The sequence below is a fragment of the Carcharodon carcharias genome, chromosome 10 (genome assembly GCF_017639515.1).
Source record: "Carcharodon carcharias isolate sCarCar2 chromosome 10, sCarCar2.pri, whole genome shotgun sequence".
Classification (NCBI taxonomy): Eukaryota; Metazoa; Chordata; class Chondrichthyes; order Lamniformes; family Lamnidae; genus Carcharodon; species Carcharodon carcharias.
The window spans coordinates 160,225,594-160,242,531 of NC_054476.1; the positions used below are offsets into that span (position 1 = coordinate 160,225,594).

At 39.1% G+C, this 16,938-nt stretch overlaps 1 protein-coding gene across 1 annotated transcript in view; it reads left to right on the forward strand.

Moving 5' to 3' along the window:
- The window catches only part of nufip2 (nuclear FMR1 interacting protein 2), a 41,880-nt gene extending 25,320 nt beyond the window's left edge, over positions 1-16,560 (forward strand). The window contains exons 3-4 of the mRNA XM_041197002.1: positions 7,390-7,422; positions 8,940-16,560. Coding sequence (XP_041052936.1) covers positions 7,390-7,422; positions 8,940-8,992 — 86 coding nt within the window. The 3' untranslated portion in view covers positions 8,993-16,560. The remainder of the gene's footprint in view (positions 1-7,389; positions 7,423-8,939) is intronic.
- The last annotated feature ends 378 nt before the right edge of the window (positions 16,561-16,938 follow it).

Genomic DNA, 16,938 nt, shown 5'->3' on the forward strand with positions numbered 1-16,938 from the left:
CCTGTGCTCCTGTTCCTTCCCCATATGGTTGCAATTTTTCTTCAAGTAGCTATCCAATTCACTTTTGAGGGCTACTATTGAATGTGTCCCATTGCTATCGGGCAATGCATTCCAAATCCTGGCCATTTGTGTAAAAGAAGTTTCTCCTTATGTTGTCTCTGGTTCTTTGCGAATCATCTTAGGCCTTTGGCTGAACAGTTGATAATTAGAGATATTGGAAACAGTTTCTCTCTTTATTTGCTGTATCTGAACCTTTTGATTTTAAACAACTCATCAAATCTCATTTTCTCTGCTCTAAGGAGAACAGTCCCAACTTCTCCAGCCTATTGACATAACTAACCTTTCATCCATGGAACCATTTTGGTTAATCTTTCCTATATCCTCCAAAGCCTTCATGCCCTTCCTAAATTGTTGTGTCCAGAATTGGACACAAGACTCCAGCTGGGGCTGCAATGGTGTCCTATGTAGATTTAGCTTAACATCCTGGTCCTTGTATTTTTGTGCCTCCTATTTATAAAGCCTAGGATACATATGGTTTATTAACCACTTTGTTAACCTACCTTGCCACCAGATTTGCACATGGGTTCCCCTAGGTCTGGAGTGCCTGAACTGAAGATTTTGGTTACAGGGAAATATCGGATAGGCTAGAATTGTTTTCTTTGGAACAGAGGAGGCTGAGGGAGGCCATGGGAGACCTAATTGAAGTGTACAAAATTGAGGGCATAAATCAGTTGAATAGGAAGTTCCCTTGGTTGAGGGGTCTACAGGGGAGCTGGTGACATAATGGTAATGTCACTGGACTAGTAATCTAGAGAAATAGGCTAATGCTCTTAGGATAAAAGCAAAGCACTGCGGAAAAATACCTGCAAAAACTCAGCAGGTCTGATGATATCTGCAGAGAGGAATACAGTTAACGTTTCGAGTTCATATGACTCTTCACCAGAACTAAGGAAAATTAGAAAATATAAGCTGGTTTATGGTGGGGTGGAGGTTGGGACAGGTAGATCTGGATAGAGGGCCAATGATAGGTGGAGATTGCCAAAAGATGTCATAGACAAAAGGACAAAGGGGTGTCGACGGTGGTGATATTAGCTAAGAAATGTGCTAATGGTGACATTAAGGGTAGAAAGCAGGACAAGCAAGGTACAGATAGCCCTGGTGGGGGTGGGGTGGGGGGGAAGGGATCGAAATAGGCTAAAAGGTAGAGATAAAACAATGGATGGAAATACATTTTAAAATAATGGAAATAGGTGGGAAAATAAAAATATATATAAATTATTGGAAAAGGGCGGGGGTCGGAAAGGGGGTGGGGATGGAGAGAGTTCATGATCTTAAGTTGTTGAACTCAATATTCAGTCCAGAAGGCTGTAAATTGGCTAGTCGGAAGATGAGGTGTTGTTCCTCCAGTTTGCGTTGAGCTTCACTGGAATATTGCAGGCCAAGGACGGACTTGTGGGCAAGAGAGCAGGGTGGTGTGTTCAAATGGCTAGCCACAGGGAGGTCTGGGTCATGCTTGCGGACAGACCGAAGGTGTTCCGCAGAGCGGTCACCCAGTCTGCCTTTGGTCTCTCCAGTGTAGAGGAAACCGCATTGGGAGCAGCGAATGCAGTGGACTAAATTGTGGGAAGTGCAAGTGAAATGCTGCTTCACTTGAAAGGAGTGTTTGGGCCCTTGGACGGTGTGGAGGGGGGAATTAAAGGGGCAGGTGTTGCACCTTCTGCGGTTGTATGGGAAGGTGCTGTGGGAGGGGGTTGAGGTGTAGGGGGTGATGGAGGAGTGGACCAGGGTGTTCCAGAGGGAACAAACCTTGTGGAATGCCGCTGGGGGGGTGAAGGGAAGATGTGTTTGGTGGTGGCATCATGCTGGAGTTGACAGAAACGGCAGAGGATGATCCTTTGAATGCGGAGGCTGGTGGGGTGATATGTGAGGACAGGGGGATCTTATCATGGTTCTGGGAGGGAGAGGAAGGTGTGAGGGTTGATGCGTGAGAGATGGGCCGGACACAGTTGAGGGCCCTGTCAACCACCGTGGGTGGAAAACCTCGGTGAAGGAACACATGTCAGAAGAACTGTTTTTGAAAGTGGCATCATGAGAACAGATGCGATGCAGGCGAAGGAACTGAAAGAATGGGATGGAGTCCTTGCAGGAAGTGGGGCATGAGGAGCTGTAGTCAAGGTAGTTGTGGGAGTTGGTAAACTTGTATTGAACATTGGTGGACAGTCTATCACGAGAAATTGCGACAGAGGTCAAGGAAGGGAAGTGTCAGAGATGAACCATGTGAAAATGATGGAGGGGTGGAAATTGGAAAAAAAATTAATATATTTTTCCAGCTCCAGACGAAAGCATGAAGCAGCACCGAAGCAGTCATCGATGTACCAGAGAAAGACTTGTGGGAGGGGGCTGGAGTACAACTTAAACAAGGAATGTTCCACATACCCCATAAAGAGACAGGCATAACTGGGGCCCATACGGGTACCCATAGCCACACCTTTTTGGAGGAAGTGAGACAAGTTTAAGAAGGAATTGTTTAGTGAGAGAACAAGTTCAAGCCTATTTCAATCCCTTCCCCCTCCCCACCCCACCCCCACTAGGGCTATGTCATTTGCTCATCCTGCTTTCTACCCTTAATGTCACCATTAGCTAATGTCACCACCTCCAACACCTCTTTGTCCTTTTGTCTGACATCTTTTGGCAATCTCCGCCTATCACTGGCCCTCTATCCAGCTCTACCTGTCCCACCCCCCCTTAAACCAGCTTACATTTCACCTCTCTTCTATTTTTCCTTAATTTTGGTGGAGTTATATGGACTCAAAACGTTAACTGTATTCCTCTCCACAGATGCTGTCAGACCACCTGAGTTTTTCCAGATATTTTTGTTAATACTCTTAGGACATGGGTTCAAATTCCATCATGGCAGCTGGTGGAATCTGAATTCAGTTAATAAATCTGGAAGTGAAAGCTCGTCTTATTAGTGGTGACCATGAAATTATCATTGTCATAAAAACCCACTTGGTTCACTAATGTCCTTTAGGAAAGGAAGTTGCCATTCTTACATGACCTGGCCTACATGCTGACTCCAGATCCGAAGTAATGTGGTTGACTCTTAACTGTCCTCTGAAATGGCTTCTCAAACCACTCAATTCAAGGACAGTTTGGGATGGGTAACAAATGCTGGCTTTGCCAGCAACACCCACATCTCATGAAAGAATAAAGAAAAAAATATAACTGGGGTGGTGGGGTCATAGATTTAGGGTAAGAAACAGAAGGTTGAGGTGACTAGAGGGGAATGTTTTTCAACCAGAGGTTGTTCGGATCTGCAACTCATCTTGAAAGGGTGTTGGAGGCAGAAATACTCAACATTTTAAAAAGTACTTGGGTATGCACATGAGTTGCAGTAACCTACAAGGCAGTGCTCCAAGAGCTTAAAAGTGGGATTAGGCTGGATGGCTACTTGGCAGCTAGTGTGGACATGATGGGCCATGGTGGCCTTCCATTCTCTCAATCTCTGATTCTCCTCTTGCACCTCCTTTAAAATTTTAGCATTTGGCGTGTATTCTGTCTTGCCATTCTTCCTTCCAAAACGTATTGACTGACTTTTCCGTGCTGAATTTCATCTGCCATTCCACCAGTCCTCTTGAAGGCCATTTGTGTCCTTGGTGTTTGTTATACTTCTGCAGTGTTTGAAATTGTGCCCAGTGCCCCCCAAGTCATTAATGTATATCAAAAACAGCAGTAGTTCTTGTATGGAATCTTGGAGCTCAACAGTACAGTTTTTTAAAAGCCACTCATCATAACTGTTTTCTATCCCTTAACTAATTTTGTATCCATGCTGCTGTTTTCCTTTTTTAATTAAGTCTCTAATATGTACTTTATCAGCTGCCGTTTGAAAATCCACATGCATTTCAACTGCATTGCCTGCAATCCTTTGCTACCTCATCAAAAGTCTCAACTAATTTGGTCAGCAATGATTTGTCCTCAACAAATCCATGCTGGCTGTCCATGATTGGCCACTAATTTTCTCTGGAAATATTGTTTCTAAAAACTTCCCTGCGTTTAGTGCATCAGCCATACCTTTTGCCTCCGCCTATAGATATCCATTTTCGTCCCAAATCAGTCACTGCTCCTCTGAAAGCTCTTGCTGTTAATATACCTGCAGAAAAACTTTAAATTCCCTCTTGCCTTCGGCAGCAATCTATTCTCATACTCGCTCTGACCCTCTTCCTTTTTTCACTTGCTCTACTTTCCATATGCAACCTGATCTCCCTTCTACTGTCAAGCTGATATCTGTCATGCTTCCTCACTTTCAGCTTCACCTTATTCGTCAATTCCATCATCCAGTGAGCTCTGGCTTTGGTTGCCCTCCCTTTCCTACTTTGAATGTACTTAGATTGAACTTAAACCATCTCTTTAAGGGCCACCCATTGCTCAGTTACATTTTTGCCTGCCAATCTGACTCCAATTTACCCAGGCTAGATCCCTCCTCCAGTTAAGTGTCATCCTAGATTTCTCCTTGTCCTTTTCCACAACTAATCTAAACATGATAATACCATAATTCCTATTCTTGAGGGGCCTTCTCCACTTCATGCCCCTGACCGGGTGCTTCTCCGCTTCATGCCCCCGGGCTAGATCCAGCAATGCCTCTCCTTCTCTGCCTTGCGCCCCTGGGCTAGATCCAGCAATGTCTCTCCTTCTCTGCCTTGCGCCCCCTGGACTAGATCCAGCAATGCCTCTCCTTCTCTGCCTTGCGCCCCCTGGGCTAGATCCAGCAATGCCTCTCCTTCTCTGCCTTGCGCCCCCTGGGCTAGATCCAGCAATGCCTCCTTCTCTGCCTTGCGCCCCCTGGGATAGATCCAGCAATGCCTCCTTCTTTGCCTTGCGCCCCCTGGGCTAGATCCAGCAATGCCTCTCCTTCTCTGCCTTGCGCCCCCTGGGCTAGATCCAGCAATGCCTCCTTCTTTGCCTTGCGCCCCCTGGGCTAGATCCAGCACTGCCTCTCCTTCTCTGCCTTGCGCCCCCTGGGCTAGATCCAGCAATGTGCCTCTTTCTCTGCCTTGTGCCCCCAGGCTAGATCCAGCAATGTGCCTCTTTCTCTGCCTTGAGCCCCCTGGGCTAGATCCAGCAATGCCTATCCTTCTCTGCCTTGTGCCCCCAGGCTAGATCCAGCAATGCCTCTCCTTCTCTGCCTTTCAGTACTGTGACAGTTAAAAATTTCCCATAGTCTCTACTCTCTGGTTCTTGTATCTCTCCGTAATTTCTTGGCAAATTTGTTCCTCTGCCGCCTTCCCACTGTTTAGTGTATTAAATACGCAAAGTAGCAGAATAACTCTTTTATTGTTCCTTCTAACCAAATAAATCCTGTCTTTGGCCTCAAGGACATTTTCTCTTTCAAGCATTGTAATATTTTCCTTAATGAAAACTGCTCCCTTTCCTTTTTACCATGTACTCAGGAGCATTATGCATCCATTTTTTCTTTGAGCCAGGTCTCACTTATCACTGTTACATCATATTCCCACATCGCTGTTTGTGCCTGCGCCTCACCAGCTCTGTTAGCCACACTTTGTTCGTTTGCACCTGCACTCCTGTAGTGCAATTAATACAACTTAATAATAATTGAAAAAACCTAGATGTGTGACTAATGTTTGAAAATTGTGTGTAGCTGACACCTCTTATCCTTAAACAGCTGAAGTTTCCAATGTGGGACATACTGTAGTGAGGAAGTATTGAACAGAGCCCAGTGTGTTTCAATGAGGGTGGAGTCTTTGGCCCCATAGTTGAACACTTCACTGGATGCCTATAAAAATAAGTATTTGGTTGAGAGGGGGAAGGTGCGTCTCCTGATGAGCTCATTGTGAGGAGGAGAGGTGCAAGTTCAAAAATACTTGAACACTATTTGTGAACAATTAATTTTAAGAATTAATTTCATTTTAAAAGTATGAAAGCACTGAGTAGGAATTACTATGCAATAACCTTCATTTGATTTAGGAGCGGAAGAAGGCCATGCAGTCCCTCAAGCCTGTTTCACTTACTCAGTTGGCCCTGCAGCTACAATATTATAGTAGTGTTCCAAATTTCTACCAACCTTTTATGAAAAACTGCTTCCTAATTTCACTCTTAAATGGTCTAGCTCTGACTGCAAGATTATGTTCCCTTGGTCTGTAATGCAGCACTAGAGGAAATTGTTTCAATATCGACCATTGTCAATCGTTTTACCATTTTAATCACATGGATTAGATCACCCCCTCAACTGTCTAAACTCAAGGGAATGCAAACCTAGTTTATGCAACCTTATGTTATTGTACTGCTGATTGCAGGAACTGATAAAGTACAACTTTGGAATGCAATAAGGAGCTGATGAGGTGTTGCAATAAAGGATGATATTTACAATACTTCATTTCAGTTAAAATTGGAACAGCATTTTTAAAGTCCTGTTCATCCAACTTTGACGTTCACAGAACTTCAAATCTGTTCCATAGATTGGTTTAAAATTTTAAAGATGCAAAATTATAAAGCCTTCATTACTGTTATTTACAAGTTATGTTGAATGCTTGCTAAAATTATCAATCCCACATTGTAACCTATTAAATATACATTTTACATACACATGTCGTTAAAGTTAGCAGAACAAGCTGATTAGGCTTTTTTTTTTAAAAAAGGCATATCCAGGGTCCAGGGAAGATTTAACAGAGGAGTTTAAGATTATAAAGGGTTGTGAACACAAACAAGGAACCGGAGGAAAGGTGCATATTTTAATGCAGTTAGGATCTGGAATTCACTGCCTGAAAGGTGATGAAAGCAAACTCAACAGAATTGGATATATACTTGAAAAGATAAAAGTTACACCACTATGGGGAAGAGCAAGCATGTTGGGCTGAATGGCCTTATGCTTTGATTCTGTGCAGTTGAATTCTGAGAGGAATCCAAGAAATGAAGTCATGAGCCTGCAGAGTTTGAGTATTTGCAACATTTGTTAATTTTTCCTCTATTAAACAATTACCAGGCATCAAATTGGAATTAATTTGAATATTGAGCAAAAACATGCACACAAAGTTAACTTGCTTTTTTGCATACAAGTGTATCTGAATTTTTTTTTTTGCATGAATGAAATGGAATTTCACCTAGAAAGTATTTGAGCAGCCACTACCTCCAAAGCAGTTATTTAAATTGTTTTATTTCAGCACCATCAACTTTCAAAATTTGCCACCAACTTTCAAAAATAGCCTAAGCAGCTTAGTATTGCTGTGTTTTTGCCAGATTTTTGGTGCAATCCAAAACTAATCCCTCTGTTCTGTGCTCTCCCCATAGACATGCAACTTCCTCTGGGAACTTTTGAAAAAGTAAGCCTGTTTGATTATATTTGCCTTAATTACACATGTTTATTTTTCCCCCTAGAAATGGACTCTATATGGAATCTGCATAAACAAGGTAAGCATAATTAAAACATGAAACGTGAGAAGCTTTGTTTAAATTAAGGAATATATGTTCTTGCAGGTTTCTTGACCAAATTTGAATGTTTTTGAAAAATGCAATTTTTTCAGTACACTGTAGATAAAACATTATTCTACAATCTAAGCTTGATAATCAAGGGAATCCAACGGAGTTAACAATGATTTGAATGCAGCTCATGTCATTCAGTGCTCTTCAAATACTGTTTTCCTCATTCACCTACTCCCCCTCTGTCCCCCGCCCCCAAACAATATCACGTGAAGCTAGTACTTGTGAATGGCATGTTTCAATAGATGTCAGCACCCTTTGTTTCCTTGTAACTTTTTAATGTGCAAGTCTCATTTGGCGGATTTTTGGGAAATTCCAGATTGGAACATAGAATTAGGAGTACGCCCTCAAGCTTGCTCTGCCATTTAACTAGATCATGGCTGATCTTCTACCTCAATACCATTTTTCCTGCACTATCCCCATATCCCTTGATGCCTTTACCATCTAGAAATCTGTCAATCTCTGTCTTGAACTTACTCGACCTAACCTCCACAGCACTCTGGAGTAGAGAATTCAGAAGACTTGACACCCTGAGTGAAGAAATTCTTCCTCATCTCATGATGAGTGTTTTAAAAAAAAAAAAATGTGGATTGGATCAGTCAAGGCCATTGGATTCCATTTTGAAATGGGAGTCTGGCTATCATTTGCACTGTTGCTGCAGGATGCATCAAATAACTCAGTGCCTTCTGTAGATCAAATCCAGGGAATTGCTGGTTCGTAGCACGAGTATCACTTGAGCCTTTGTAGGAGTGCTGTCCTGCTCTTTAATTAATTGACACTTGGTTTTTGTCTTTTTTACTGAAGCAGGTAGATGTAATGTTATTCCTTGGGAACGTAAAATAAATTGATTTAACATCAAAAGTGCAATGTTTCTAAGTCAGTAATGCTGAAAGGTAAAAACGCTAATTTTAGGGATCCCAACTTTTTCAGTAATATTGTTTCACCTTTGAAAGGTTAGTGAGACTGTGTATTTCTGAAATACTGAAATTTTTTGTATGGATGTATATAAAAATGTCTATGTACAGATTCAGTACAAAATATTTTTAACAAAGCTAGGCAGTAAAGGTTGACATCGCATTAACTTTTAAATTAAGTTGGTGTTTGGATTTAATTGAAGGGAAAAGAAATTAACTCATTCCGCATGAATTAGTCACGTTTAGTTTTTAAAATCTGGAGAGGTAGGAGAACTGAAACTTCTATGTATCTCAAATATCATAAACCGAGAAATCTGTCACAATCCAAAACTGTTAACTTGAAATAGTTTGTATAATTGGGGCTTTTGTCAATACAATTTTGAGATTTAGATTTGTCCAACTTTCAATGGACTAGGATTGTGATTTCTTATTTTAATAAGAGGTGGGAGTGTGATGATGGGTTCTTTGGTTTTATGTAGTTGTGTGTGTTTTACTTTAATTTTCAGTTCTGAAAGAACTTGTGTTTATTTTCAGATCCTTCAAGAGTAGTTACCTATGATGAATCTATGGATCGTCCTGATCAATGAAGTCAGTTTGGTGAATGGTCTGTTTTCGTTGTTGCTGCAAGCCGCTGTCTGGATGCTCTTGTGCTCCTTTAAAATCATCTCTTTAGCGGTGGACCAGTTCAGGAGAATAGTCAAAAAAAATATTTTTTAAACAAAGGAAACCGAATTTGAGTGAGTGCAAAGAGCGTGTCGTACAGTTGTTTCGATGGACTCTAATTGGGTATTTAATGACCTCTGGTACTGAACATATTACAAAACAAAACCTGAATGCAATGATCAGTGAATAGTGGACTTTTTACCTAAGTCTGGTTCTTAAGATCCTGCTGGTGTAACTTCAGGCTCCAACGAACCACTGAAGGGGCTGTCCCACTTCACAAAGGCTGCATTTTGCTGAGAGTGCACCAAGATTCCACACGGGAAAACAGGAGGATTACAAAACTTTTTTAAAACCCAAAAAAAAGTTATGCTGGAATAATGCCTTGAAGTACAGTATGTGTTTTTCTTTTCTGCTGAAAGGCTCTTGGCTTTTGCTGGGATTAAGATGGTCAGTTAGTCCTTGGGGAAAATTGTCTTAATTCATCACTGGGAAGAAATCGGAAAGTCACAGGCAACTGCAATATTAGGCGATGCAGTTCTGATTGTTCACTGGTCAAAAAGACCATGCTCCACATGCAAAAGGGTGTATCATGTGAAATTTGTGGAGTGATTCAACTTAGGTATTTAATGTTGTATAATTCTTTCCCTCCTTTTAATTTTTTTAAAAATTTTGCCATTGTATGTGTTAGAAACATAAACCGCACTGCTTCTGCTGTAGGGGCTTTACATTCACTGTCTTTCTCTAGGTCATTAAGTATTTCATTCAGTAGGTTATTTCCCTGTTGCGTGCTGGCCTTAACTACTACAAAATGATATGTATTTGCTTACTATGCCCTCCTTTCCCTTTTTAATATCATCTTGCTTTTTAAGACTTGCATTTTCATGCAGTATATACCAGAATCACGCAGAACATACAGTTTAAAAGAAAAAGAAAAAAAAAAGTAGATTTTGAAGTCAAACTAAAATTGGATCACTCTTACATTCTTTAATCCTCTTATGGGACAGTTAAAAGTTCCTGTTTAAAAAAGACAATTTGGTTATTGAATTCTAATGCATTCTGTAGTCCACAGCTTTATTGCTGCTTCTAAACTATTAAATATATATTTTTAATATGAAAAACCTGCTTGGATTTTACAAATCGGCAAAGAGCTTTATGGCAATATTAGAAGTGAGTGAAGCGTGTGCAGGCATGGACTTCTGAACGTGCAACAGTAGTTATTACACACTACAGCTTGTGCAGCATGTAAGACTAAGTGCCAGATTGGAGAGATTTTTTTTTTGAAAGTTCCTGTGGCTTTATGCTATGTCGTGCAAAGTAAATGTTCTCAATTTAATTTTTGCAGTGTGGTTGTGGAAAGTATGATGTAACCCAGTGCTCAACACCACTCCTCTCCAGATGCTCATGCTTTCACATCAGTTTTGTTGTCTTGAGCACTAAACTGTAGGTGGCCTCTAATTTGCCTAACAGACTAAAATCCTACAATGCCAAATATATTTCTGCTGGTCTTCACATTTAAAGAAAATCCTGATATCTGGGGCGAAAGTGGTGTTCAGGCTAGCAGATCTTTTTTTGTGTGGGAGGAAGGTGTGTGCTTGCTAGACTTAAATCTCATTATGGTAGCCGGAATTTTAAAAATGTTAGCCCATAGTGTCTGGGTGCAGGATCTGTCCAGCACTGTAATCCTAATTTCTGGAAATGCTTTTGAATATCCTTTTGTGTACCAATATGAAAATGCAGGAAACCACTGTCCTTTCAAATTCTTCCTATAGAATGGAAAGGCTTGACATTTCTTTACACTTTAGTTTGTCTGTCTAATATTTGTGCTAGCTTAAACACAAAAATAATAATGGTTTAGGGCTTGGCCAGTAATGTCAAGTAATATACACTGACAGTAAAATACACTTCTGAATAATTCAATATAGCAAGCAGTATTGTTTTAGAATTGCAATTATTGCTTATTTTATGTGCATTGCTGGTAGAAATTTTCTGTGATTCTCACTGAAATTTTTACTTGCAAATGCCGAACTGGAAAGTGTCATGCCTGTAGACAGCATTAAATTTGATTCATGCCATCAGTTACTGACTTCTAATGGCTATTAAGGCTAGTTTATAATAACTTACATAACTTGGTTATTGATCCCTGGAACGAGTGGTCCGACAGTCCAGTATGAGTTTGGTACTGTACAATATCCTGGTTATCTAGGGCCACAGGACCACTGGGTAGTTCCACCCAGATTTTGTTACGCTTACCCTTTCTGTGCTGTCTTGTGATCTCTCCCTGATGTCCCTCCTTGATTCTTCAATAAGCACTTAAAATTTCTTAACTTTTTAATCTGTTTATATTTTTTTTGGATAGGCATGTAAGTTTTAAGTACAGGTCAATCAATTGTGACTAATTAGTACAGTGAATGCTAATGTGTTACTATTGTAGGTATAACATTTTCCGCCTCAAGAGTGTTAGTACTGTAGCATAAACCAAATACAGTGTAGACTGTGGTGCCCCTTCTTCTATGAAGAGACTAAAAACATGGGAAGAGGGACTGAATGAATGTGTGTGTACTCTATACAGTATCTGGTGCATTTATTAGTATTCTGAATAAGAACTTAATTTATTTTGTGCCATGTGTTGATTTCATTTCATCATTGAGTAATGATCATCATAGAGGTCTAATTATTGCAGAATGGCACTAAGAAAGTAAGATAGCATAGGTTCTTTTAAGATACAAACTAATCATGGTTGACGTCTTTGATACCTGTATTGTTTTTTTAAATAAATCATTTTTTGTAATGCTCTGTCAGTCCAGCTGTAGGCCTTGCAGGTCAGCCTTTTTTCATTCCAGTTCCCATGTAGTACCCCCTTCTCCCAACGCAAAGGCTGCCAGAACCTCAGGGAGTTAAGCTAGGCTGTCAACATGCATGTGTGCTCCATATTCCTGCCCACATTCATTTGAAGAAATTTATTAGTCTGTTTTTCCCAAGTTTCATGTTTCATATGTATACCATCAAAATTGATGGCATGTATGGTTACCAGGGCTTATCTTAGTTTGTGGTTAATTATTGCAAGTCTTGTCTGTATGCCACCATAAAATTACTTGTATTTTTAAATGCTTGCTATTGTTACTAATTATGTTAATTTAAAAACAAAAATTAAAAAAACTCATGTGTAAATATGTGGGATTGAATATCTGATCTGCAGAAACATTTTGGCGGGTTGCAGCTTGGAGACCTTTTAGCTGTTTAAACCTTAGACCAATGTTCAAGGATTTTTCCCCTTTTCAAATGACTGTTTACAGTAAAAGGTGGGGATTGGGTTGTACGTGAATAACTGAAGCTGCTACATAGACTTCCTGACCAGGCATGAGATGGTGGGGTCAGTATGAAAATGTAAAACAAAATGCAACATGGGAAGCTGGAGTCTGAAGGAGCATAACACCAGCTCCTTTTTTTTGACATTTTAGCATAGTACTTCATAATTATTTGCTCAGTGCATACTGTACCACCAGAATGAAGTTGGTGACAGGAGCATGTTGCTGTGTTCAAATGCAGTATTTCTTAACCATAAACCAGTATTTGGCAATGAAACAAATTACTGGTTATGTATTTCCAAATGAATAGACATGACCCAGCCTAATAAGTTTCAGTTCACAAAATGGGTACATTCCTCTTTCCATCATGCAAAAGAATAAGGAAGCCTTTTCCCTTGCAATTTTTGAAAAATATTCCTCACGTAAAAGTAATAGTGGCTAACTTTGTACTTCTCAGCACCGAATGGCTTATTCCATGTTGATTGTCCAGATATTGTGATGACTGACCTAGTAAATGATAAATTGTCTCCCTGCTAATAAAAAATATCTGAAGAACATTTGTCTTTGGGAATGGTGGGGACAGGAGAGGAAGAAGTAGGGTGCTGCCTTTTATAGAAATTCAGATGTAAATCCATGTTGATCACCCAGTATTAAACAGCAGGATTGGTATCAGTAATTATAACTTTTTACATTGTTCTAGTAACAGTACATACTTGGAGGATCTCTTTAAAAAATTGAAGAGAATAGCAAAGTGTCTTTTTTTTGCAGATTTGATCTTAAATTTGCTTATTCCCAAGTGTTCTTATGCTTGCAGTTTGCCCGAGTATGCTAGTGAAAAGATGCATGGAATATTTTGTTTCCTTTAAATTTTACACTTGTGCTAAGCTAGCCAGCACACTTTAGACTTTTTTCAGGAATTTAGAGTCACAGCCACTCTCTTCTCCCTGCTGCAATTATTTTTGGGTGGGGTAAGAATATGCTGCAGTATGCTGTGACTAACTACAGTGACTACGCATAGTGGCCATAAATTAAATGCTGATGAAGAAAAATATTTCATTAATGCCATTTAAAGCTGAGAGAACAGCATAAATGTTAAATACACAAGGCTGTGTTATTATAGCAGTATTGGAGTAGGAAGTTTAATCTATGTGTGATTAGATGGCCTGATTGACCTTATAAGGGAATGAATTACCATTTATTGTACAAGTATATATTCCCTTTATACAATGGGTGAATTCAGCAAACTTATAACTAGTTTCAGAGAAGTCACTTTTTCTATCAGAGTTGGTCAACATTTTAACACCAGTTGATATACCATGGTAGGGGTGGGGGTAATATCAGACCACACAAATATGCATTTACTGCCAGCCAAGCTTATTCTGTCTTGCTGTTGTACTGGTAACCTGGGTATAATTTGTTTCTGGCCAGGAGCTGGGCAGCACGTTTATATAAACGGTTAACATTTTCCCGTCTGGAATGCAATGACTTATGAATACATAGAATTGGCTTCACTCTGGTTAGAAATTGTGTGCGTACTGGTCTATAAATTAACCAGTTCAAACTTTTTTTAAAAATTGTCTGTCTGTGAATCCTGAATTTGTTTTTAAGCACCTTGCTAAAAAATAGCTGTCTGCAGTTCTTTGTCCTGAATAAAATGGTGTAATTTCCCCCTCCCTCCCCCTCTCAGAAAAGCATCTCTTTGCTAATTCTGCCTTATACAGATCCCTCTATGTATCATTGTGTAAGATTTACTTCCTGGGCTGCTTGCATTACATTAGAAATGCATTTTGCACACTCAGGTTTTGCTGAAGCTCCAGTAATGTTTGCTTGAGCTGATGGTATTGAGCTATGCACGTGTGTTTTGAGTTAGTAGAGTTCTTCCCATCCAGTATGATTTTTGTTTGTGTGTGTGTGTTGTACTTAATTTTGCATTTCAAGTTCCATGGTTGGGTTCAACTAAGTGAACATATCCTGCTGGGCAAATGACCAGTTAGTAAAGTAGAATTGTCCCTACACCTTTGACCCATTGCGATAACACAGGTTTCTGAATTGCATTGTAACTTCAAACTCTGCTTACAGGGTAGAGCCGGAAGGTTTAATAAACAAAATGACCCAACCCCCTTTTCATGTATTTGTCACCTATTTGTATGTCTCTCAATTGTTAAAAGCTATAATCTATATCGCAAAAATGTTTTAAAAGTTCTTATTTCTAACATTTGTAAAGAACTGCATAATTTCTGATTAAACTATGTTGCTATTTTCAATTAGTGTCAATTTTTGAATTTTCTGTTTCAGAAGCCATAGGAGAATTTATATAGAATGTTATCTTGTAAATGGATGTTAATATAAATAGGTGTACAGAGAGATGTATGGCTGTTGGTTTGGCCAAAATGTATGTTTCTGATTGCCCTAAAAACCCATTTTAAGCCATTTGGAAGCCTTCTAGCCACAAAGGGACCTTGGGCTCCTAGTGTCTATTTGGTCAAATCAAATTTAGAGTACAGTATTTCTTTCTAATGAATCACCGATTTATGTTGCTTACACTCTTCAAAACATGTCTTTTTTTAATGGATTAAATATCTGGAATTGTGTGGTAATTTTGGCTGACCAACATTTGATGTCAAATTTATTGTAAGTAGACAGATGTATTAAAGCTTGTAATCAAAAACATACATTTTAAAATTTGTTGGCCAGACTTGATGTACAGTAACTTGGTGAGCTCCAGGAGTTAATTTTTATTTATCAGTTAAGTCATTCCCTTCAAATTAACCTTTTTTAAAATCTGTGGATTTAATGGCTTTAATACTCCTTCAAAACAAAATGTTAGACCCTCATTCTGAGAGAAGTTTGGAAAAAGAAAGGAACAGACTTTGGCTGAAATATTTTCTGTTCCACAATCATCATTATTCAAAACTAAATGATATCATCTGAGATGGTCTCCAAATAAAAACCAAGGGAAAAGCATTCCTGCTAAGTATGTAAATGAGATACATTTGTTAAAATCCTAGCGTGTATGGGAATGCACTCTTTAGTTGGGATCAGTACCATTTGAATGCATCTAAGAAATTTCTGATGTGAAAGGAACACTATTCCCTTGCTTTGAACCAGTTACTGTATATAATAAAATAAACTATTATCTAAGCTGTATATTGTATCATGATTTAACTGGTATAAAAAGCACAGAAACTAGCCCTGGATGCTTACATGTGCATGAATTCCCTTGTAAAATTTATAACAGCAACCCACAGCAAATTTGGTTCTTGGAAGTTGCCATGTTTTATTTAAATGATTCTGGTTTGTCCACCGCTGCTGCTTAAAATGGTTTGAGTTCTTTGCAAATCTTTGCAATTGGTATAATTGCTTTTGTTTCTGAAAGAGCTGTTTAATTGTCACTGGTAAAATACCTGAAATTGAAAGCATTAGATATGTGAAGTATGCACAAATATGGACCCTTCTTCCCAGAGGAGGAGGTTGCCTAATGAATGCATAATATATATTCTCTGTTACTGTGTTGTCAATCCTAACTACAACTCAGTCTTATGTTATGGTGACTGTCCCACACCAGCAAAAGTCCTATTAAACACTGAAAATATATGATCCCTTTCCTGCCTCTTAACAAAATAATGGACATGATCTGGTTGGTCACCTTTATATTTCAAGAGACTGAGATGGGCATTGAAATATACTGTGAAACGTGAGAGGGGAAATATGCTTTTATCAGACTGAAGTTCCTTAAAACCCATTTGGAATTTTTTTTTAAAATAATGTTTACCAAGCATTTGAACAATGAACAGCTCTTATGCAAATGGTATATTATGAAAATTGTATAAGCTTCACCTTGGGCATAGGACTGTGGCCTTAATAACACATGGCAACTTCAAAGTATATATGTGAAAATTGTGATCCAATTTTATTGTATGAGAGGTTTCATCTGTCAAAGTTTTTGTCACTCCTTAACCTTCTTGAAATTCCTTTCTGTAATACTCTTCCACTTTGTAATAGATTTTAGCTGTAAAAGTCAATTCCTGGCAGCTTCAGCCATGCCATCTAGCTCCAGGAGGTAATTAAATTTCAGTGCAGGCATTTCAGTTTTTGTTTCCTTTCAAGACTTAAGTCATGACTGTCTACTAAGTTCACTGACAATCATGGTACAAAAATTGTTCAAATAAAACTCTTCTGCTGCTTTATTTTCTGCAATAAATCTATTTTCCGTTTTTTTTTACATGCATTAATTGCTATTCACTTAAATATAGTTTGGACTGCAACATATTGTAGCCATGCTTAAGTAGACAATAGTCATTACTTAGGTAGCAATTTTCACTAGTTGTGAAATAATACTGGATTTGTTCTGCAATTCTAAAGTTCAAGTACAATCAGTTCTGTGACTTTATAGGCCATAATTGTAGCAGGGGAATCTTGATAATCTTGCAACAAGGGGAATGGGGCAAGCAAATGCATGTTTCCTTAATTTCACAATCCCTCAATCTGATTTTTAACAGTACAAGGACTGATGTAAATCAGTGAGTGAATAAAGGTACAGTATGGAAAGAGGGAGAAGAAAAATT